Source organism: Heterodontus francisci, chromosome 2 (genome assembly GCF_036365525.1).
Source record: "Heterodontus francisci isolate sHetFra1 chromosome 2, sHetFra1.hap1, whole genome shotgun sequence".
NCBI lineage: Eukaryota > Metazoa > Chordata > Chondrichthyes > Heterodontiformes > Heterodontidae > Heterodontus > Heterodontus francisci.
In genome coordinates, this window is record NC_090372.1 from 116,749,330 (window position 1) to 116,774,541 (window position 25,212).

General features: G+C 41.5%; 1 protein-coding gene across 1 annotated transcript in view; it reads right to left on the reverse strand.

Moving 5' to 3' along the window:
* Positions 1-857: 857 nt before the first annotated feature.
* asb4 (ankyrin repeat and SOCS box containing 4) overlaps positions 858-25,212 on the reverse strand; it is a 30,670-nt gene continuing 6,315 nt past the window's right edge. Inside the window, exons 2-5 of the mRNA XM_068051304.1 lie at positions 17,919-18,218; positions 16,292-16,782; positions 5,644-5,817; positions 858-1,046 (exon numbers count right to left, since the gene is read on the reverse strand). Coding sequence (XP_067907405.1) covers positions 858-1,046; positions 5,644-5,817; positions 16,292-16,782; positions 17,919-18,218 — 1,154 coding nt within the window. The remainder of the gene's footprint in view (positions 1,047-5,643; positions 5,818-16,291; positions 16,783-17,918; positions 18,219-25,212) is intronic.

The window sequence follows — 25,212 nt, forward strand, 5'->3', positions numbered from 1 at the left end:
TCCCACTCTCATTCTCCTCCTCACTGGAGTACTCAAAATCTGAGTGCATGAGACCCATAGTTAATTGAAACATTTACATCTCAAGGTCTATCAATCCCTAACTCTGAATAGATGAATTGCACCTCGGAGAGACCCTTCCAGTATTCTGCCTCTGTCTGATGTGTGTGCTCACTTTGTAGAACCTTTCGCTTTTCACTCTCTTGCTTTATTGCTTCTCACCCTCCCTGTGTTATAACGCTGCTACTCTTAATGAACTGCATCTCCAGCCAAAGCTGAGCTGATGCTGAACTCTCGCATCATTATAGCTGGTAAGGCTCTGAAACTCTGTGCTTCCCATGCACCCGTGGTAAAATTTAAAAGGCTCCTCACAATTGCAGTTAATTGGCTTGTCAATTGCCTGCCTGCAGCCACTACGCGTTCCTGACCCTGCAGCCCACCTCCAGGAAATGTCACCAATGGCAGGAACACCTCAGGCTTCTGCTCTGATGCATTCGCTACCATTTTACTAGCCCATCTGTCTCTCAGCCCATTGCCCCAGGGCTGGTAAAACTCTGCTGCGTGTGTGTCAATGAGGATTCTTCAATCTGATAATCTTAAGAGTCACACTATCTTCCCTGTTCACACATGCCACAGACCCCCTGTAGAGGCACTGCACTGAAAGGGATCTCCAGTAACCATAAGTTGCTGCTTAAAAGCCCGCAATAAGTCAGTGGCTAGCTATAAACAGAATGAACGGCGGTTGCTGTTCCTTCAATGCTGACCACAAAATCTGGGCCATTAACTTTGTGCAATGGTTGATTTAACGCAGAAGAATAAAATTCTATGGTGTGTACAAACTCACTTGTCAATTCTGATACTCAGTAGAGCACGCCTTCTGGTTCTAATAGAAGATATTTTTTAAGGCGAGGTGGGATGTTTAGTTTTGGCACTGAATTGTAACACCTTGTCTGTAACACTGCTCGAATAGTACATCTAGTCAGGTGCATCAGAGAGCGTGGAGATCTTCCACAGACATCAAACAGAGATTTATAAAATGCCCAGTGTTGCTGCAAAGTCAAGCAGATATTATAGGTCACAGACTGGTTTTCTAAATCAGATGTTCCCAAACTGGGGGAAGGTGTAAGGGGGAGTGTGACGAGATTATCAGCAAGAGCTGGATTACAGTGTACATTAGTGCGATTTTAGCTTAAAATTTGCTTCATTCATTTAACTTTATTTGATGCCTTTTTTTTGTCCACTTTACCACAAGCATTAGTAGAGTGAACACAAGAAGTGATCTTATGTTGTCGAAATATGTTTCTGGGCCAAGGCTTGGTGCTGCAGAGGCAGCATGAACCATAAAGAAGTTATTAGCCCAACCAAATTGAGCATGAGCTTCAGGCACTTATTTTAATTTTCTAAAAGTTGCTATTATTTGTGAACTTTTAGCTAAGAAAATGCTCTAATTCAAGATAGTGGCTCAAACAAGCCAATTTTTTTGCAGTGATTTGATTGGTGTCGTTTCCAGATTAGCTTTGCAGCTAATGTTCTGATTTGATTTTTGATTTGTCAATCCTTTGGAAATATTAAATTGGAGTCACAATACATGACTCTATTGGTAATATGCTAGAGTGTGGCACAGGAAGTGTAATGCCAGTGTTATATCTAAAGTGTGACAGGCAAAAGTAAATGTTCTGATGAAAGATGAAAAACCTGAAACATTGGGCCGAATTTTATGAATGTGCCACAAATTGTGGCGGCACGCTTTGAAGTTGGGTGGTCCTCTTGCGCGGATCCACCGTTGCTGAGCCCCCGCGATATTATGCGCGGGGCCTCGTTTAAATGGAGCGGGCAGAGTGGCCGGCTCTGATGACATTAAGGGGGCGGCTGCCATGTCCCCATAAACGGCATCCGGTGCCATCGCGCAGGCGCCAGACGCCATTTTTAAAGGGCGTCAAGCCCTGACAGATTGTTTGCATTTTTAAAGCCCCCATCACCTTTTATTTCAATAAAATCATTTCATTACACATCAAGGCCCTTCTTCCACCCCTGCAATGATGAAACAATATATTTTATTTCCTCTCACCCCCGAGAAACCATTTTTGCCGATCCCCACCTTTCAACCCCAAACTTTGCACTCTTTGCCCTTCAACCCTTCCCACCATCCCCTCAGCCAATTGAATTAGTTTTCAAGAATGAAAAAAAAAGTCCTGCACTTGGGCTAGCGCAAGATCCCCATGGGCCCAAAACATTTCACTGTGCAGCAATAAAGTTTGCCCCATGCCTGCTGTGAGCCTGACAGCCTGTGCACTATCATACACCAGGCTGGTTGGGCTTGCCAGAATAGCCTTTGAAAATTGCAGTGTGGACCCCCCACAGCCCCTTATCGAGCTCCTTTATCATCTTAATGGGCCCTTAATTGGAAGCGAGCGGCTTCCCTGTTCCCTCCCCCCAGCCCTCACATTGAAAATTGTGGACAGTCCTGGGGCATCGGGTTCCAGAGATGACCTCCGGGACCATGATTTTCAAATTGGGTCCGCACCGAGTCCCAACTCGGGGGGCCCTTGGAAGTCCAGCCCTTACAGTCATTATAACACAGAAAGAGAAATCCATTCAGTCCCATTCCCCTGCTTTACCCTGTAGCCCTGCAAGTTTATTTCCCTCAAGTGCCCATCCAATTTCTTTTTGAAATCATTCATTGTCTCCACTTCCACCACCCTCGTAGGCAGAGCATTCCAAGTCATTAACACTCACTGTATAAAAACGTTCTTCCTCACTACCCCACCCGTATCTCTTGCCTAAAACCTTAAATCTGTATCCCCTAGTCCTTATACCATTAGCTAATAGGTTTAATTTAGAAAAGCTGTTCCTGTAATATTCTTGTGTACCTCTATCAAATCTCCCCTCAACCTCCTTTGCTCAAAGGAGAACAACCTCAGATTCTCCAACCTAACCTTGTAGCTAAAATCATTCTGGTAAATCATCTCTGCACCCTCTTAAGGACCCTCACATCCCTTCCTAAAGTGTGGTGACCAGAACCAAACACAGTACTCTAGTTGTGGCCTAACCAGAGCTTTATAAAGGTTCAGCATAACCTCCCTGCTTTTGTACTCAATACCTCTATTTATGAAACTCAAGATCCCATATGCTTTGCTAACTACTCTCTCAATATGTCCTGCAACCTTCAAATACCTATGTACATGAACCCACAGGTCCCTCTGTTCCTGCACATTCTTTAGAACCGTGCCATTAAGTCAATATTGCCTCACCTTATCCTTTCTGCCAAACGCATCATCTCACGCTTGTCTGTATTAAATTCCATCTGCCACTTGTCTACCCATTCTGCTAGCCTATCTATGTGCTGTTGCAGTCAATTGATATCATCCTCACTGTTGGCCACACCTCCAAGTTTGGTATCATCAGCAAATATTGAAATTTTACTCTGAATTCCAATATCCAAGTCATTTATATATATCAAAAAAAGCAGTGGTCCTAGCACTGACCCTTGCAGAACACCACTGTCTACCATCCTCCAGTCTAAAAAATAAACATTTACCGCGACTCACTGTTTTCTGTCCTTAAGTCAATTTTTACCCAAGCTGACACTGACCCTCCTATTCCATGAGCCTCAGTTTTGTTAACCAGGCTTTTATGTGGGACTTTGTCAAACGCTTTCTTAAATCCATATAGACAACATCTACTGCATTATCTTCATCAACCTTCTCTGTTACTTCATCAAAAAATTTAATTAGATTAGTCAAACATGGTCTACCTTTTACAAATCTGTGCTGGTTCTCCTTAATTAACTCAAACCTCTCCAAGTGCCTGTTACTTTTTCCTGTGATTATTGTTTCTAAAACCTTACCTGCCACTGACATTGAACTGACTGGCCTATAGCTACTAGGAATGCCCTTACACCCTTTCTTGAACAGGGTGTCACATTTGCCACTTTTCAACCCCTGGCACCTCCGCAGTATCTAGGGAAGATTGAAAGATTATGGCAAGATCTTCCACTATCTCCACCCTCAACTCCTTTATCAACCTGGGGAGCAAGCCATCCGGACCAGGCGACTTACCCACTCTAAGCATAGGATGTACTGGAAAGGCTAGCTATCAATTTCACCCAATCCATTACCTCAACCATTTCCACTTCTATGGATATTTTGTCAGCATCCTTTTCCTTAGTAAACACCAATACAATGTACTCCTCAAGTATTCTAGCTTTGCCCTGTGCCTGTAAGAATATATCACCTTCTTTGCCTCTAATAGGCCCCACCTCTTACTACCCACATATTATTTACATGCTGGTAGAAAATTTTTGGGTTCCCTTTTATGTTAACTGCCATTCTATTCTCATTCTCTCTTTGCCAGTCTTATTTTCCTCTTCACTTCCCCTTTCAACTTGGCTTGATTTGGCTTGATTGTCACGTGAAGAATTCCCCTGACATGTATCAGACATCTGCTTTTTTGTTTCATCATATTCTCTATTTCCCTCATTATTCAAGGATCCCCTGCCTTTCCCTCTTGTTGGAATGTACCTAGCCTAAACCTGAAACATCTCCTCCTTAAAGATCGCCTGTTGTTCCATTACAATTTTTTTTGTCAATCTTTGGTTCCATTTTACCCTAGCTAGATCTCCTCCCATACCATTGAAGTTAGCCCTCTTCCAATTGAGAAGTTCTACTTTAGATTGTTCCTTGCTTTTCTCCATTACTAATCTAAACCTCATGATACGATGATCACTCTTACCCAAGTGATCTCCCATAAACACTTGGTACATTTGAGCCAACTCATCCCCCAGCACCAGATCCAGCAATGCCTCCTTCGTAGTTGGACCAAGAACATTCTGGTCAAGAAAGTTCTCCTGAACACATTTCAAAAATTCCTCTCCCTCCATTCTCTTTACTCTAACATTATCCCAGTTGATATTTGGGTAATTGATGTTCCCAATATCACCACTCTATAATTCTTGCATATCTCTGTGATTTCCCTGTCTTCATACATCATGTCATTCCTGTGAATCTGCTTATAAAAGGATTGGTCACTAAAAAGTACTTCCTTGACATTTAGTCATCTCTAAATATATTGTCTATTCATAGCCATGAACAGGAAATGAGCAGTATTTGCAAAGATGTCAAGGGGGTAGTTTAGGCAGTAATCTGGCAAAGCAGATTGCCACCCCTTGTATAGCCCACTCGATTTGCATCCAATTGAAATTGGTAAGCAATCTGCTTCACCAGCACAATCAGTGACAGTTAAAATTAGCCCCTCCCGCCACAGAGTCTACAGCATTTCCTTCCACAGCAGGAGGAAGTTGTCTTTCAGAGACCTTGACCGCAACTTTAACCTAACCTAGCTGGCAGAAACAGGGTAGGTTCAGGTCATTTTACATTCTACTGACTTCAATGGGGCATAAAACAGGCATCAGACATGAAACTGCCCACTCCAAAAATAATCAGGGCTCAAATTCCAAAATAAGAACATAGCAAAAATTTTCAGCAGCTGGTTAATGTTGGTCACATACATTCATGTACTTTGACCCATTTTAATTGAGTTTTGTTTTGTGGTAACTTGCAGAAACTATTCATCTAATCTGATCATAGTTTTTGTTCTGTTAGACAATAGAATTCTCAAAAGAAGGAAACAGAAGTCAAACAGAATTACCTCTAAGATATCATCAGGTATAACTTGTCTCCATTTTGGGGTGGATTGAATGAATTCGTATGAATTGACCAGAACTTCAACTGCCTTTGGACAGGCACAACATGATTGTAGCACCTGAACATACAAAAAAAAGATTTTAGTCATTTCTTTTGTTTTGTTTAATGAGGAATGAATCTGAATCACTGATGTATATGATTGAATAAATATGCAAAGTTTTCTAAGGTGTAGCTGATTGTTCTCACAATTTGAAGAAATGGACTCCAAATTTCCAAAGGCCCTCCAGTGTAGTCCTGCCAGGACAGCAGCAGAGAGTCTGGGAAATAGGTTGGAAGCTAGATACACCAAACTGTGGCCTTGGCTCCAACCATTCCAAACACAGTCATCCACGTCAGTGGCAAGCATGGTCAGGTAAGAGGGCTGTCAAGCCAAAGGCATCATTGATTTTTGGGATCCATGGACAGACTACTTCATGAAGTGAGAATGGACATACTATCCAATCTGAAACTAAGCCACTTCAAGGTCTGGGATGCAGACTGGACCCTCAAAGGTTTGCCAATTTTTGTACCCCAGTTTAAAGGGGGCTGATAAAAGCTAGTCATTGTCCTCTTCTGGGCCAGTGGTACTGGTGGAGTGGTAAGTGGATGGTCAGTGCCCCCCTCCCCCCCACAAAAGCAGGAGCTCAAGATTTGACCAAAGTGGTGCTGGCACATACCATTTTTATTTAAATCAGGGATCATACTCACCAACGTCCTCCCCCACCCCGCCAATACTTTGTCAGGATCAGAAGTGGCTCAAAGACCCAAGGAAATTGGGTATGGAAATTGTGACAATATGACAACAATACTAAATTATGTACTGACCAATGGACATAATTTGCCATACTAGGGGTCACTTTATGAAATCATGCTCCGAATGTGGAGCCCTGCTCAGCATCCGCTGCACATTTTGGGAATTCTGGTGAGCACTCCACTTGCTTTTCCATCCATTGAAAATAATGGATAGAAAATCATTAGAAGTACATAACTCAATTACCAATATGCAGTCCCATGGGGCAAGCTCTACACTGGGAGCAAAATTATCCTTTATGGCTTAGCCTAATGCAACAGTGCATTAATCAACAGCTAACGCATATCAATGTGTTCAAAACTGTTCATGTATGTCTAACTGTTTGCTAATACAAGGCTAAATTAGTGTGACATCGTCTGGTCTAATTTGAAATGCATCGCAGTTTTGGGACATTTTCCGATTTAACTTGAAGTGTTTACCAAGTATGTCTGCTTGCTGAATCTGACTTAAATTTGAATTTCTTTTTCATGATTATTTGTAGGACTACAAAAAATCATGGAAAGAGAAAGAGGCATAGTTTATTGAGCCCACTCCATCACAGACTATGTACATTCCCCCACCCACTTAATCACCTGAAAGTTCTGCATAAATAACCCATTACTTGCAAAAGTACTTAAACAAAACTCTGGAACATTCAACTAAACTCTCATCACCACTATATAGTATTATGAAAGTACTTACATTTTTACATTTTTTTTGACGATGTGCATTTTAAAATTGTGGAAATGGATTCATTTGGAGGACTTGGGTGATTCCATAGATACTGGACTTTGCTTTTTTTTTAAAAAAAGGTCACTGGAAGGACTTTGGGACTTGAGCTTTCTGTTTAAAAACAACCTTTACTGGATGTCACGTGTCTTAAGCTAAATAAACAATAGCCTTTTTGACCAGAAGAAGCTGTTTACAGAGAAGTGGCATGTCAAGATTTATGGTGGTCAAGAGTTGGTTTTGTTTTGAATATTGTTTTGAGTCAGTTGGGATTGTAGCCTGTTGAGAGAAACACTCAGCTCATTTTTTCACCAGCTCTCTGAAAAACTCTACGAATCCAGTGTGTGATAGCTGAAACTCCTGATACTGCATTTCTCCTGGAATGCCTGCCAGATTAATCATTGATGCTGCCTGAAAAGAACTGCTCCAGAAAGATCCCAGTGACAGCTGTCTACATATATTTGGGATGCCATAATAAAGGGACAACTGATATAATTCCATATCTTCTCCTTTTCCTTCAAGAATGTACAAGTATCTGGCCAAAGTATTCATTTTTGTATTTTTATGTAAAAAGATCTCTGTTGAGAAAACTTTTTTTTCTTTAATCAGTGTGTGTGGGGCTCAGGTAAAAGGGAACTTTCATATATCAATCTATGTGTTAATGCTTTGCATCTTCACTGGATAAGTCTTGTTTTATAATAAATTAATAATTTTGTTGTTTATTAAAGAAACCTGGTTGGTGGATTTTATTCTGAAATAAAAAGAATGTATATAATTGGCCGAATCAGTAACTGGGTAAACATTTAAATATATGTTGTGACCTGTGGAGAAGTGAAACTAGAGAAAGACAGTGCACTCTTCCCACCTCAGTCGTAATATGTAACTGGGGGCTCTGTCTGGGATAATTCAAAGCTGATGACGAGCAATTGGTAAGTGGGGTATTAATAATTGAAAAAGAGGAAAAGGAAAACAACAAGTTTCTTGTGCATTACAGTAAAGTTTACATTATCAGAATAGCTTTTTCTGTTGCTCTGACCTTTCTGGGGAGGTAGGACTCAACTTAACCAAGGCTAGGCTAAAAGAATTGGCAGAAAAGTTGGAGTTAAAACCAGGGGCTAAGAAAGCAGACATAATTGAGGTAATAACACAGCATTTGAAATTGGAAGAAGGAAAAAGCAATTCAGATTATAATACAGTTGAATTATTTAAAATTCAGTTACAGATGAAGCAGCTTGAACAGGAAAAAGAAATGAAAAAACTTGAACCATGATTTCAAAAAGAAAGAGAAAAGAGGCAGGAGAGAGAAAAAGAGAGAGAGAAAGAAAAAGAAGAAAGGGAGCAAGAAAGCGTTTTCGAATTTAAAAAGCTAGAACTAAAAAAACAGGGTGACCTTGACCTCAATGAAAATTCTAGTGAGGGAAGAACGCACTCCAGCCCAGGACCCAGTGGAGAGCTGTTTAAATTTGTACAAGCCTTCCTGAGTTTAAGGAAAGGGACATAGAGGTATTTTCCACTTATTTTTTGAATAGCTCGACAGATGAAGTGGCCGAAGGAAAGCTGGACACTGCTTATGCAAAGCAGTTTGATGGGCAAAGCTCATGAACTTTATGCCGTGCTTTCTGAGGAGGCTTCTGAAGATTATGAGATGGCAAAAAAGGCTATTTTTGCTGCTTATGAGATAGTTCCTGAAGCTTACAGGCAGAAATTTTGGAACCTCGGAAACAGCCTGGGCAGACTTATGTAGAATTTGAGAGGGTAAAGCAAATTAACTGTGATCATTGGAGGTGGGCACTAAAGGTAGAGGCCATGTATGAGACCCTTGGGGAAATAATTCTTCTGCAAGAATTTAAAAATTCACTCCCTCGTTAATAAGAACCCATGTAGAGAACCAGAAGGTTTCAACAACCAGACAGGCAGCTGCGATCGCTGATGATTATGAGCTTGTTTACAAGCCCAAACCATTTTTTCGTCACCCCTACAAACCCGAAAAGGATAGGAATTGGGAGGGTGAAAGGAAGGCAAGTAGCTGGGGACAAGAAGGGGCAACTGGGAATGCCCTGGGATCTCCTCCTCGGGCCAGAAAGGAAGATGCTGAGGGTGCAAGTTAGGTCCAAAAGCCTAAGTGTTTCCATTGCCACAAGGGACGCCTTTGTGCAAAATGCTGGAAGTTGCGGGGTAAACCCATAGGACTTATTGGGGTACCCAAGGCCAATGCAGGGAAAGGGGTCCTGGCTAGAGTATGACAGAACAAGCTGTAGCTCTGACTGCAGTTGTAAGGTCAAGTACAAAAGTCACTGAGTGCGGGGGACATGAACAAGATACCTAAGATTTATAGGGAATTCTTGTCAAAAGGAAAAGTAACTCTCCTTATCCCTCAAGTGAGGCAAGTAACCCTATAGTGTCATAAGGGTATTTTAAACAAAAAACATGCTAAAGGGTCTGTGTGCCTTTAAGACTGAGGAGAAAATAGGACCTTCTGTACTTTGTTGACATTTGGTGTTTGAAGAGTATAAGCTGTAAACATGTATGCAAGCAACCAGAAACTTTTATGATGGTCTTATGACTCCTGTGAAAAAAATTGTTGTTTCAGTTCTGCAGAGGGAGACAGAAAAACTAGCAGTGGCTGGAGCTCAGGATGTTAAAGGAACTTTCCAATATCCCTTAAACAAATCTATTTCGGTAAGAAACGTGGCACAACCCATTCTGTCAATCCAGTCTTCCAAGTGAGGAATTGGATAGAATAGTCTTTGTTACTGCATTAACCTTTCCGTAGTCTATGCAAAATCTAGTTGAACCGTCAGGCTTAGGTACTAACATAACTGCGGAACTCCAGCTGCTTTCACAGGGTTCAATTAGGTGGTTTTCCAACATGTGTTGGATTTCTGCTTGTTTCTCTGGACTTAAACGATAAGGATGCTGTTTTTTAGGAGAGGATTCTGCTTCATCCACATCATGTATGGCTAATGTTGTACATCCTAGTTTATCCCTACAGACTCCTTTAAATGCTGTGAGTAGCCTTGTTAGGTCATCTCATTGTTCTGCAGCTAAATATGAAAGCATAGGGCTAAATTTTAAGAGCCCGCCACCGGAAAATGGTGGCTTGCCTGTATAATGTCAAGTGCAATGGCTCATTTAAATATCTGGGGTAGCCCGCACCCTCCAGTGTGCAGGCGCTGGCGCCATTTTTAGAGGGCAGCCAGCCCTGCTGCCCAATTTAAATTGTTAAAGTCTTCCCCCCCAGAATTAAATAAATACATTTCTAATGCCCCTTCCCCCCCCAATAACAATTACAATAACTATTTGACATTCCCCCGCCCCTGCAAAACACTTACCTTTTACAAGACGATGAATTGGGCATTGAAAGGCCAGTGAGATACTTTTCCAAAAAGCTAAATCAACACCAAAAGAGATATTCAATAGTGAAAAAAGAAACCCTGGGCTTGCTGCTAGCTTTTAAGCATTTTGAAGTATATGTCTGCCACAGCTACAGGGAGACACTGGTATATATAAGGGTCATAATCCCCTAGCCTTTGTGGAAAAATTCAAAACTAGAATGCCAGACTATTTCAACACAGTTTACTACTGCAGCCCTATCACTTATCCACATTTCAGGGGAAAATAACATAATTGCTGATAATTTTTCTAGAATTTAACTTTGCTTTGAGTCATCTGAGTACAAAGATGGTACAAAGCAGAGTTGTATTCGGTACAGGCAAAGAGTGAATGAGAATGAGTGTGTAAATGTGTTTTAATTTCCACACTTTGTAATGAAATGCATTTAAAAATGGTGTTTCATTCCTCCAAGGATGCAGGTGTTATGAAAGTACTTCCTTTTTTTATTTTTTTGAGGATTTATCTTTTAAAATTGTGGAAATGGATTCCTTTGGAGGACTGGAGTGATTCCATAGATGCTAGACTTTGTTTTTTTTTAAAAGGTCACTGGAAGGATTTTGTTTAAAAACATTTACCGGGAGTCACATGTCTTCAGCTAAGTAAACAGCAAGTGCCTTCTGACTATGGGAGTTGTTTACAGAGAAGTGACATGTCAAGATTTCTGGTGGTCAAGAGTTGGTTTCGGTTTGGATATTGTTTTGAGACAGTTGGGATTGTAGCCTGCTGAGAGAAACGCCCAGTTCATCTTTTCACCAACTCTCTGAGAAACTCTGTGAATCCAGTGTGTGATAGCTGAAACCCCTGATGCCGCATTTCTCCTGGAAAGCCTGCCAGATTAATCCTCTACACACCTTAAAAGAACTGCTCCAGAAAGATCCCAGTGACAACCATCTATGCACATTTGGGATGCCAGAATAAAGGGACAACTGATATCATTCCATATTTTCTTTCCCTTCAAGAATTAACAAGTATTTGGCCCAAGTACTATTTTTTGTCTTTTTATGTGCGACGATCTCTGCAGAGAACACTTCTTTAACCAGTGTGTGTGTGTATGTGTGTTAGGCTAAGGTAAAAGGAAACTTTCATATTACAATCTGTGTGTTAATGCTTTGCATCTTTACTGGATAAGTCTTGTTTTATAATAAATTAATAATTTTGTTGTTTATTAAAGAAACCTGGTTAGTGGATTTTATTCTGAAATAAAAATAAGGTATATAATTGGCCATATTGGTAACTGGGTAAACATTTAAATAAATGCTGTGACCTCGGTCATAACAATAGGTACAAATATAATTCCCAACCAAGTATTTATATAATTCCTTATTGTAAGAATTAATTCCTTCTGTCTAAAAACATTTTCTGAGAATCATTCCACATATCCAATACTAGGAAAAAGAAAAATACTGCATTTGCTGGAAATCTGAAGTAAATACAGAACATGTTGGAAATAGTCAACAAGCCAGGCAGTATCTGTGGAGAGAGAAAGAGAATTAACGTTTCAGGTCAATGGCCCTTCATCAGAACTGATCAGAACTGAGTTCTGATGAGAGGTTATTGACCAAAATGTTAACTCTATTTCTCTCTCCGCAGATGCTGTAAGACCTGCTGAGTATTTCCAGCATTTCTTGTTTTTATGCAATCACTGGAAATATAGGAACAGAAAGCCCATTAAGCCTGCTCCACCATTTTGATAGCTGTGGCAGGGCCTTGTCTTCTTAATCCTAATTCCATATCATTCACAATTTTACTAATTTACATAAACAAGTGATTTTTGTCTATAGTTTATGGATTTCCTGGCTGTAATGTGTAGATAAGCAGAGCCGCTGAAATTGTGAAGAGGGGAAAATTTCAACTGCCAGTTTGCCGCAACACTGACCTTGTCCCAAATCATAGGGATGGGATCATTTAAGTAAGGGAGAGACACCTATGCCATGTATGGTGCTCTTTGGGCGATTACCCTGGAATTTTGGAGCAGCACTTCAATCTATCAGGGTAAAATGGGCTGTCCTGGCCAAACTTCTGAAGAAGCTGAAGAGGGGATTGTTTATTTAAAATTGATTCTTGTATTTGCCATTAAGAAGCTATCAACATGGGCACCATTTCTAATAGCTGGTAATACTGGAAATCAAAGTACAGCTGCATCATACAGGCATGTTTTGCACTTGGGGTAAAGGCAGCAGAACTGGCACCAATAGTGGTGGTTGATGCTACAAAAAAGGTGCAGAAACTCAGTGAATCCAGCTTCTGCCCCATAGTCTTCACCACCACCCCTGAAATCTTTACACAGGTATTGAAGGGATTTTGGGACTCAGTTCTTTTAATAAAGATAAACTAAAAATACCTTTTGCAAATACATGTTTGTAAATTAGCTTCTAATCCTTCAGCTTTCCCTATATAGTGAGCCAATTATGAATTCCTGTCACAAAGGCATTGGCAAAACTGCACTTTACGTACATGGCATACAAGTAGCATGGTGACTTGCTATCATTTGAGTTTCTCAGTTCAGGTAATTTAAAGCACAAAAATATACTCCTTGCACACCTTGGCCCAGGTGCAGGGAACATGATTGAAGTGTGGGCAGAGTGTCCTTAAGAGCTTCTGCAAAAATTTAAAAATTACATAACTGCATGGATGCACAATTGTTCTGGCCTTTAGAAAGGCTGAGAGTATTTTTAAGTATTTGCCAGTCTTTTCAAGACAAGTGGTTGTGGTGGGTAAGTTTTCACAGGGGAGAAAAAGCAAGTGAGGGCAAAACCAATGTTGAAGCATAAAATGGAGTCTGCAGTCTAATTGGTGAATGGTGTAGCACCACCATGGTTTGAGTGTTGATATGCTTGTTTAGCCATTCCCTTATAAACCATGTTATAGCTTCCACATCAATAGCCACTTTATGGTAAAGCAATTTACGTTTTAATAAACTCTTTTGTGAAAAAAAAATTCTTCTAATTTCCTCCTTCATTTCTCTGGTAAAAATCCCATATCTATACACCCTTGCTAGCAATTCACAATCAAATGGAAATAATCATTCACTGTTTACCCTCTCAAAACATTTCATAATTTTGAAAAGCACTATTAGATCCCTTCTTAATCTTTTCTGATCGAGTGATAAAAGCCCCACTTTTTCAAGCCTTTCTTCACACCTATAATCTCTTGTTTCTGGTATCATTCTACTTAACCTGCATTGTACAATTTCCATGGCTCTCATATCCTTCCTCTAATCGGATGCCAAAAACAGCATTCAATACTCCAAGTGTGTTCTAACCAATATTTTGCATAAATTCAACATAACCTCTTTGTTTTTATTTTTATGTCCCTGTACATAAAATTATGACCTTTTCTATCTGGGCTGTCTTTAAAGCTATATGTATCTGCAGCCCTAAATACAACTGTTCTTCTACTTTGTCTTATCATTTAAGATGTACTTCCTTTTTCTGTTTGTTTTCTTAAAATGGAGTACTTCATATTTCTCTGCTTGGAACTGCATCTGTCACCTATCTGCCCACTTTACTATCCTGTATATGCCCTCCTGCAATCTTCTGCATTCTCTATAATCATTTACCATGCCCTAATTTAGTATAACATTGAACTTTGATATACTTTTGGTGTCTATGTCCAAATCATTTATATAAATGGAATACTAAAGAGGTCCTAGCAAGGATCCTTGAAACAAATCACTTCCCAAATCCTGCCAATCTGCCAATCACGTTTCAAATATGTTTTACATGATTCTGTAAAGTTTCTTTAAAACAGTAACTTAATCATAAAATCATAGAAACTTACAGCACAGAAGGAGGCCATTCAGCCTATCATGCCTGTACTAACTCTTTGAAAGAGTGGTTGTGCTTAGTCCCATATCCCTGATTTTTGTGTGTAATGCTGCAAGTTCCTCATCCCCAAGTACATGCTCAATTCCTTTTTAGAATTGTTTATGGAATCAGCTTCCACCACCTTTTCAAGTAGAATGTTCCACATCCTGGCAACTCACAGTGAAAAAAAATCTCCTCATATCCCCTCTAGGTCTTTTGCCAATGATTTTAAATCTATGATCTTTGGTTATTGATCCATTCATCAGAGGAAATAATTGTTCTCTATCTACTCTATCCAAACCTCTCATCATCTAGAAAACCTCTATTAGGTCAACTCTTAAATTTCTTTGCCCCAAGGAGAACAGTCCTAACCTTTCCAACTTCTCCTCATAACTGAATAACTATCGCATTCCAGTAAACCTCCTCTGTACTATTTCTAAGGTTTTACATCTTTCCTGAAGTGTGGTGCCCATAATTGTCCACAACACTCCAGCAGAGGCCTAACCAGTGATTAATAAAGTTCTAGTATGATCTCTTTATTTCTATATTTTATTCATCTATTTTTAACCCAAGTGACCCATGTGCATTTTTAACCGCCTTATCAACTTGCCCTGCCACCTTTTAAGGGAATTTTTGTAAATGGACATCAAAGTCTTTCTGTTCATCTACACATTTCAGAATTGCGTTATTAATCATTAATTATATTAATAGTTATTAATAGTTTCCTGTCTTTCCACATAAGTCTCCCAAAGTGCATCACTTCACACTTCTCTGCATTGAACACCATCTGCCATGCTGCTGCCCATTTCACCAATCTGTTTATGTCATCCTGAAGTCTATAACTTATCTACTACTTTACCAAGTTTCGTATCATCTGAAAACTTTATAATGCTGCTCTTGCACCTGAGTCTAGGTTGTCTATAAACATTGAAAAGAATAATGGACCCAAAACTGACCCTTGGGGACACTACTGCAAACCACCTTCAAATCTGAAAAACATCCATCCATCACAACTCTTTGCTTCCTGTAACTGAGCTAACTTTGTATCCATACCACCAGCTTCCCCTTAATTCTGTGGGCTTCCATCTTCTTTACAAACCTCCAGTGTGGCCCTTTGTTGAATGCCTTCCAAAGTCCATATGTACAACATCTACTGCACTACCTCAATCAACCTTCTCTGTTACCGCATCATTCAATCAAGTTAATCAGCCATGATTTGCCTTTAACAAATCCATGCTGGTTCTCCTTGATTAACCCACACCTTTCCAAATGAAAGTTCATTTGCATCTGATAATGATTTCCAATAACTTCCCACCACCAATATTAGGCTGACTGGCTTGTAGTTTCCTGCTTTATCCCTCTCCCCTTTCTTGAATAGGGTTGCAAATGTTACACCACTAGAGTCCTTTGGCACAGCTCCTGTATCCAATAAGGATGAAAAGATCGTGACCAATGCCTCTGTTACTTCTACCATTGCTTCTGTCAGCAAACTAGGATGCATTTCATCCAGACCAGGGGACGTCACAGCTTTCAGTAATGCTGTGTTCTTTTGTGCGTATTGTAAAATTCCAATCTCAAAAAAGTCAACAGCTTTTTTTTCTTTTTGATGATGAAGAAAAATCAAAAGCAAAATGGGAACATAAGCCTAGAAATGACAGGGATATTAGTGACTCCTTGATGCTGTATGATATTACAGCCACTAGCCTGTTTAAAATAGATAGGGTAATAAATTTGTTAAATGGGAGAAAAAGGATTATCATACAAACACATTGTGTTTTGTTATGTAAATATCGCAAACACTAATTTCTGTCAATAGTACTCAATAATCACGCAAATAGTATCAATAAGAATATGGTTGACATGTTTATCGCCTAATTCTTAATTTGTGTTCCTACCTTATGAAACTGTGGAGGGTAAACCCTTGCAGCTCCATGGTTTAGCAACAGTTGATAACATTTCTCTGGTTGTGCTGCAGGACGTACTGGTGTAACCTTCAAAAGGTACTGTAGAGAGGCACAGCCATTGACATCCATTGTACCAGCCCGAGCACCTGATTCTAATAACATTTGTAGGAGCAAGTGGTCACAATTCCACGCAGCTTTATGAAGTGGAGATTTATAATCCCGATCCCGAGCATTTACAGAAGCTCCGTAGTCTATAAGCATTCTACAGATCAGATGATGGTCTGTGCTATATTGCTGTTCTTTCATGTTTAAGGCCCAGTAAATTGCTGTATTAAGTGGTGTTTCCAAATAGACATTAACACTGTCAACATCTGCTCCATGGTCGACATAAAGTGCCACAAGTTCAGGTACACCAAAACGTGCAGCTGTATGCAGTGGTGTGTCTTTATAATCATTGTTAGCCTGTAGACTCAGGTTTGCACCTGTTAAAAATCATGTATGAGACATAGCCTTGCATCTTCAAAGTAACTCATCAAAACACTCATATTTTGTCAATTCAACTGATAAAATCAAGTCTTCACAAATATATTTTATGAATTAAATAAAAACAAACTGCTGGAATGCACAGCAGATCAGCCAACATTTTTAAAATGAGATGACAGGTTAATGTTTCAGATAAAACCCTTCAAAAACCAAAACGTCTATACTTGAAATGTTAACAGGTCTCTTCTCTTTTGGGTTGCGATTGACTTGTTATGTATTTCAAGTGTTTTTTGTTTTTGTTTCAGATTTCCAACATGTTCAGTTTTTTCTTATTAATTTCTTGAGTTCTGTTTCTGATAGGCATGCCCTACTAGCTGGTTAGAGATTGGCAGCAGCAGTGACCTGGCCGCAGTTGACTTCTGCTCCTTTCCACCAGAGATGCTATCTCGCCAAATAATTTAAGTTATTTATGCATGGCCTGTTGGTTTAGATGTATTCACTTTACTTTTATATACTCTAATTATTTCTTTCATAATATGTTGCCTTTGCCAAACTACCAAAAATCCTATTATGAAAGTACTTTATAAAATTTGATGTCTAGAGTGGGTTATATTTTCATTCAACCAGAATCTTAAACTATTAAAAAAATTCATCCGTTTACATATTTCTTGGTCTGTTTACAGCTATTATAGAATGTAACCCAGAATTTGCATGCAATGTTCTGATTTCTGGCACAGATAACACCTGACTTTTTTTCTACATGATTACCTGTATGTAAATGAACACACTGTGATCCCAAACAAAGAAAGTTCCTACTTATAGGGCATAGATGAGCAGGTGGGGAAGGCTGCTTAACAGAAGTTAGGTACTCCTCAATAGGCAAATCACTCTCGGTCACTGTCATACATCACTCACTGACTGATTCAAAAGTATCACTAATTGAGGCCTAGATGTGGGCCTGCTTGAACAATGGGACCTAAAGGGAAGTTCAAAATACATTTTTAAAGGAGGGAATAAACTCAAGTATTATGCATTCTTTTGCTGTTACCAGAAGTATAGTTGCATCATTCTTTTAATGTTATGAAGAAAATTAGAAACCTTTTGACTAGAAAATCTCATATTCTGCACAGCTCACCATTCCAGATTAGTAGTTTTGCACAGGAAATTGATTCCTTAGTTCTGCATAAATGTAACGGTGTATGTCCACTCAGTGAAAAAGAATTTACTTTAGCTCCATGGTGTAACAGTGTACTAACACAGTCCCTGTTTTTCACATCAATGGCAACATGTAAAGGCGTTTTCCCATTTGGCTGATAGTTTATACTAGCCTGATGATCTAGTAGCACTGCAATACTCTCCAGGTTACCAAGCATCACTGATAAATGCAGGCCTGTTGTCCAGGATGATCCAAATTTATAACTTGGCAGCCAGTAACCTGGAAAAAAAAGAAAGGACATTAATCACACGGATATTTAAAATAGGATTGAAAATTATTCTGAGGGGAAAGAGTCAATACATTGCTTCCTTTTTTACTTGTAGTTTTAATGTTTGTTAATTTTTGAGAAATAAAGAACCAGCAACTTTTTATTAGCAGCAGGAATGAAATAAAATGTATGGACTGAAGTTTTCCGAAAACGATCAAGTCCTGCCACTGGGGCTGAAAGCACGAGTCAACCCCGCTCTGGCAGGTGGCGGGACCTTGGGATGGCACTTTGCCAGCAGTGGCCTGTTCCCCCAGAGCTGCCGGCCCAATTAGAGGGCCAACAGCTCAGCACCCTCAGGAGTGCCACCATTTGTGGTGGCCACTGCTGAGGCTGCAGCACAAGGGAGAGGGCTCCTCAATGCTGAGGTGCCCTCAAAGACGGGTGAGTCTTTTTGAGGAAGACGAAGTCAGGCTGGCAGGCCCCAGTGACCTGGGGGTTGGGGGGTTGTTGTTCCAACAGTGCTGCCTTGGGCATGGGCCTGGCCATTGCCACCAAGAGGCCCCTCTGTGGTCCATGGAGCAGCCATAAAGGAGGGCGCCCTCCCCCCATTCCCCAGGAACCTGACATGGCAGCAGCCTTTCCTGATAGCAGTAAAATGCTGGTGACGGTAGGAGGTGGCCCTTCATTGGGCAATTAATTACCTTGGTGGCAGAGCATTAGACACCTGCTGACACATGGTAATATGCCATGGCAGCGGGAAGATGTCAGGCTTCCCTCCCGATGCCTTTTTCTGCCATATTACCAGCCCTCCCACCTCCCAATCCATCTCCAGAGATGTGGGAAAATGCAGCCCATGTGTATTTTCTCTGTTTCGGGTGCTATGTAGTCAAACAGCATTTTCACTCATAGTATAAATTGGAATATTTAATATGACCTTTAAAGCAATGTAGCAAAAAACATCAAGGCTTTTAAGCTTAGAAATTACTGTTGGTGTGCCAATCAAAGATTAATAACCCATTGCTTAAACATTATAAAACATATTTATTGATCCATGACTTTACTGCATTCTGGAGGTGTTGTGCAGCCACTCTAGCGACAGAGTCAATCATGCTGACTAATATTTGTTAAGTTCTAGAAGGAACTAGAGAAACCCTCGAAATCAAGTTGCCCTAAAAAGCTGCTTACACAACCATTTTCCTGAATAACTGATCATTTCACGCAAGGCCTTGGAAACTCTAGTAGAAAGGGGGAGGGTGGATAGTTTATATGGGGCTAATGGGCCTTGTACCCATTCCCCCACCCCTGAGAATCTGGTGAAACAGATGGATCTGGTGCACAAACTCACATGAATGATCACAAAATTGGTGGAATTTAAAGTGAAGAAGGAACCTGGCTTTAATGTTATCTGTTCTAGGATGTTGACAAACATCAGGAGGGAAATAGAAGAAGCTCTAACTGCGTGTTTTCAAAAATCTTACAATATGGAGGTTGTACCAAAGGACTGGAGGATTGGTCAATGTAACAGATCTGTTCAAAAGTGCTGCAAAATTTCAGTGTCTAAAACTCTTCCCTGTCATCATGTACATGCAGCAAGGCAAACTTTATTACTGCTCCTGCAAACTGAAGTAGTTCTTGCATTAACATTTGGAAAGATGAGCCAATAAAGCAAGCTTACAAGTACATGCTGCATGCTCATTTACACTGGGATATTGGATGAACACCTGGTTGCCACTTTATACACTCTTCAAAATTTCAACATCTAAACTCCAATGAGAGACCATTAGACTCCTGCTGATTCCAGAGGCTGGACTTTTACCCCCCTAGGGGCAGGAACGGAGGCAGGTGGGCACGAAATTTTGCACCGCTGGCCCATGTGCCAGTTCCCCGGCTCCATCCTGCCCTGGATCATTTTCCGCAGGATGGGATGGTGCGGTGGGAGCAGTCATGTGCAGCAGGAATTTTCCAGTCAGCCTCCCAGGTCCCTAGAGGCGGCGGGAACAGTGCGACTGCATGGTAGAAGACTGGGCTGCAGCGGGGTGGGGGTTACTGTGGCGGGGAAGAAAAAAGCACTCAAGGCAGGCCTAGAGGCCTTTCCTGCCCATCTGGCTTCAGTTGCAGCCACAGGCTGCCCTGTGGAGGGGTTCCCACCTCACAGTGATGGCCTGGCTGCAAAGGCCTTTATTATTTTAAATTTGAACAAATTGGAGAGAGGGGAAGACCCCTCCCTCACTTTTCTTGAATGGCATCCTGCTGCTGCTTTCAAGCTGGAAGGTCTCCTATTGGCCCTCCAGCTTTGATAGACTGTCCGTCATCCTTAATTAGTTAACAAGCTTTCCCTCTAGCTTTTTATTGTGCAATTTGGGGACAATCACAGGTGAATGACTGTTTCCCACGCATGGCAGGGCTGTGACCCCCATTTGAGTCTGACGGTGGGGTTCAGAAGCCGGCAGGAAAATCCTGCCCCAGGTCTCCGCCATTTTTTGGTTGTTACACTGGTCTTCCCCAGCGGAATCCCAGGGGAAGCCCCCTAGACTTCCAGGTCCATTTCCTTGTTTGCATCAACAGAGCAATGTATAGAAGACATGAATAAACACAAATAGGAAATAATTCTGTCATTTTAAATCCATAAATCATTTTGAATAGGCTATGTCACACAATCCGGAGCCAGGAACATTGAAGGAATAAAACCAGAGGCTTCATTGAAACTGGCCTAGTATAATTTTTTTTCCATTTATTGCAAGGAGTTTTACGGGCCTGCAAGAGTGACTTTGGTGGCATGCGGGGTGATTTAATTAGGTGTGAGTTGTTTACTCAGCTTTCCCGTTGTGGATTTTTTTAAGGCAATTACGTCAGCGGCGTGTTTGTGGCGGTCTGGGGTTCCCCCACAGGGTGGCGGATTGCAACTTTCATGCAATTCCATACTATGAATACTCATTACCCTAGACTTAGTTCAAATTAAGTCCTACCTGCCAGATTTAGTTACCGGCAAACGGTATTCTTGTGCTACTCAGTTCACATTCGTTTAAACATGGGGTACGGCAGTCAGCTTTGTGCAGTTGTGTCTAAGGTCAGTGGTTTCAAGTCTTGAACACATCGATACAGGAAAGCCAACATTGTTTGGCTCCAGAGTCGGCACCAGCAAGGGTGAATCTTCTCAGGCGATGGAGGGAAGGCATGTGTGGGGGGTGGGGAACACAGGGTGAGGTGATTGGGTGCATGGAGGAGCAGGAGAAGGTAGCCAGTGAGGACAGCGTGGGGTCTAGGGTGGGTGGAGGAGCAGATGAGGTAGGAGGGCAGCGTTTAGAGTGTATACTGGTTATTGATGCTGAAGCTGGCTGTGGGCAGTTACAGGGGGTGGCGGGCTGATGTGTGTATGACAGTAAACAGCTAGTCATGAGGGGCCTAAAGGGAGAGATAAGTGCTGTCTACATTGGGGTCCTGTGGGGCTTAATCAGGGTACTGGCTGGCAGAGGGAACAATCACAAGCAAAACAAAATTATGAGTGGGGGGTGGTGCTTGGGTGCAAACTGAAAATGAAGGCAAACCAAGTCCAAATTATAGTAAGCATATTCTGTGGCTGCAATCAGCTGATGCTTCAAAGGCTGCCGATCCTTGTAGCTTGCACCACAGAATAATTTATTGACGTGTGGCTCATGGTGTTTCGCAGAATGATGGCGGGTCCGCCAATGAAAGTCTGCCCCCACCGTATGATCACACATGTCTCCCACACCCATTGCTGCACCTTTAATTTGCGTGGAAAATTGAGTGTGAAATGGGAAAAAGGGCGGATGTGGAAATTCTGCTAACTTCTGGATCTGCCATTGGAAACGCTGCAGTCTTCATAAAAACGCAGCCATTCTTTCCCCTTTAACTCACTCATTCACTGGGACAAACATCATTATAATATACTATAATGTAATCATGCAGGTACTGTTTGAATGCGATATCTTGCAGCCACATCGTTTCTATAGGTGACCATCAAATGCCAGTCCTGACCTGCCTCTGATGGCCAACCAGCCTTCATGCTGCTTTAAGCATTGTGCCCTAAGTAAACAATAGTACACCTTTGAAATGGAGTAGTCCAATGAGAAATCCACTAATGGGTTCCCTACTACTGTCTACTGCCAGCCTATCGTCACTGGTCAATATACATGTTGGGATTCCTACAGCTCCACATGCTATAAGATTGGCCTTATCGGCAATCTTTTAAATAGGATCCGAGCCATTTGCTAACTGTGCAAGCCTGACACCCAAATAGGGGGCAGCAAAGCCAGCTGCGGGATAATGGTAGCCCCGATCGGATCATTGTTGGCTGTATATGGCACATACTCATGAATGGGTCTAAGGCCGCCACTTTCGGACCTGAAAAGTGCCCAGTCTACCTCAAATTACTCTGGAAGGGTAAGGTATCTCAAAAATTTGAGCAACAGGTGAAGCTAGCCGTTTCACACTGTTACTATGCAGAAGCAACACAAGTGGTATTTTCCACCAACAGGATGCTACAATCAAGCCAAAAAGACATCTGTCTACCACACAAATGAATAATACGGTATATGAATTCCAGTGCCGGTCCGATGCCAGGTATGTAGGCCATACGTCCCAACAACTGGCAGATCGCATCAAACAGCACGTCCCTTCGGCTGTTCGCAATAGGCAGAGTATTGACTGTACTCAACCAGCCCGTGCTTGCAAAACTCAGAACATAATCCAATGTTAGATGTGATTCCACAATTGGACAGCATTTGCTGAACAATCTGGAGTGTGCTTGCAATGTAGCTCACATACGCTTGCTAGAAGCTATATATATTCATACACAGGGACCTGCTCTCTGCAGGTAAAAGGATCATGTCCAGGCTTTGTGCCTTTTTTGAAGTAAAAAGAGTGTGAGGGACAATAGTTCCTTGGTGCATTCTCCATGGCAATGCCTCAACTAGTCAGAGTTGACTTGCAATCAGCACCCTTTTCTCATGCAGTATAAATTGTTGCTCCCTTTGAAATTTGGCATTCTTGCATCTGTCCTGATGAGTGCAAGACAAAAAGCTTCAACAGCATGACTTTTTTCAGCAATACTCAAGTTCTGCGCGACTACATAACTACTAGCACAAGTGTGATCACCCCAGGGTACTTAAGTATTTTAAGTAAAAGGCATTTTGTGAACCAGGTGATGAAAGAGCAGAAGTGATCTTTGCATTCTTCCTTCTGCTTCAAATAGCCCAGGAGCAGAAGAATATTTTAAAATGAAGGAATCATGATTGCTGGAAACTGGTCAAATCTGCAGTCTTAGTTTCATAGGTCTTGAGCTGCTGCTGTCTGTCATGTTGCTGCTTCTGCACCTGTTCCTTTATCTGTACCTGCATGCAGCAAGGCCTGGACAACATTCAGGCTTGTGCTGATAAGCAGCAAGTAAAATTCGCACTACAAAAGTGCAAGGCAATTGTTGTCTCCAAAAACAGAGAATCTAGCAATCTTCCCTTGATGGTCAACATCATTGAATCCCCCACCATCAACATCCTAAGGGTTATCATTGACCAGAAACTTAACTGAACCAGCCACAAAAATACTGTGGCTACAAGCTGGGGATTCTGTGGAGAGTAACTCATCTCTTAACTCCCCAAAACCTGTCCACCATCTACAAGGCACAAGTCAGGAGTGTAATGGAATACTCTCCACTTACCTGGATGAGTGTGGCTTCAACAACACTGAAGAAGCTCGATACCATCTGGACAAAGCAGCCCACTTGATCAGCACCACATCCACCACCTTCAACATTCACTTCCACCACCACCAGTGCACAGTGGCAGCAGTGTGTACCATATATAAGATATACTGCAGTAACTCACCAAGACTCCTTTGACAGCACTTTCCAAACTCGTGACCTCTACTACCTAGAAGGACAAGGGCAGCAGGCATCTGGGAACACCACCATCCTGACTTGAAACTATAATCACCATTCCTTCACTGTTTCTAGGTCAAAAGCCTGGAATTCCCTTCCTAACACGAAAGAATAAAAAAAAGGTGGATAGGATGAGAGTTGTCCTTTATTTGTAGGGGGCCAGGAAGCGCTCCAGACAGACGCTGCAAAGGCAGTGGGAGCAGATAGCCATCGGAGTCAAAGCAAGCAATGCAGCCCCAAGGACCTGGGATGCAATTGTTTTTAAATTTTTTTCATGGGATGTGGGTGTCGCTGGCAAGGCCAGCATTTGCTGTCCATCCCTAATTACCTTTGACAACTGAATGGCTTGTGAGGCCATTTCAGAGAGAAGTTAAGAGTCAACCATATTGCTGTGGATCTGGAGTCACATGTAGGCCAGACCAGGTAAGGACAGCAGATTTCCTTCCCTAAAGGACATTAGTGAACTAGATGGGTTCTCTGGCACCATTACTGAGACTAGCTTTCAATTCCAGATTCTTTTTTATTAACTAATTGAATTTATAAATTAATTGTTTAAATTCTACAAGCTACCATGTTGGGATTTGAATCTGTGTCCCCAAGGCATTAGCCTGGACCTACTGGATTACTAGTCTACTGACATTACCACTACGCCACCTGCAGGAAGAAGTTCAATGACCTCACAGGATCAAGGTCAGTGAATGTCTATTCAAATGCCATATCCTCACAAATGAACCACTAACCATATGCACTGTTCCATTCACCACCCCCACCTTCACTCTCCCACCAATATTCTCAGTCAATCATGACTCATACTTTGCCTCACCTCACCCTTACACACTTAGTACTGCTGTAAGCCTCACACCCACATCTCTCAGTTTTCACACACTGCCAGCTATTTCAACTATGACAGGCTCATCACTCAAACGCATTCCACCACTCTCACTGACTCACTCCCCTTGCTCTTGCAGGTCAAAGTTGCACATAACCGGAGACCTAACCGATGGGGCACGGCTGCATGCCCACACACCCACGGAGGAGACCTGTTGCTGGCAATCATTGGTGTGGCCACAACTGAAGCCATGGCCAGCTGCAGGGCTGAAACCATAAAAGAT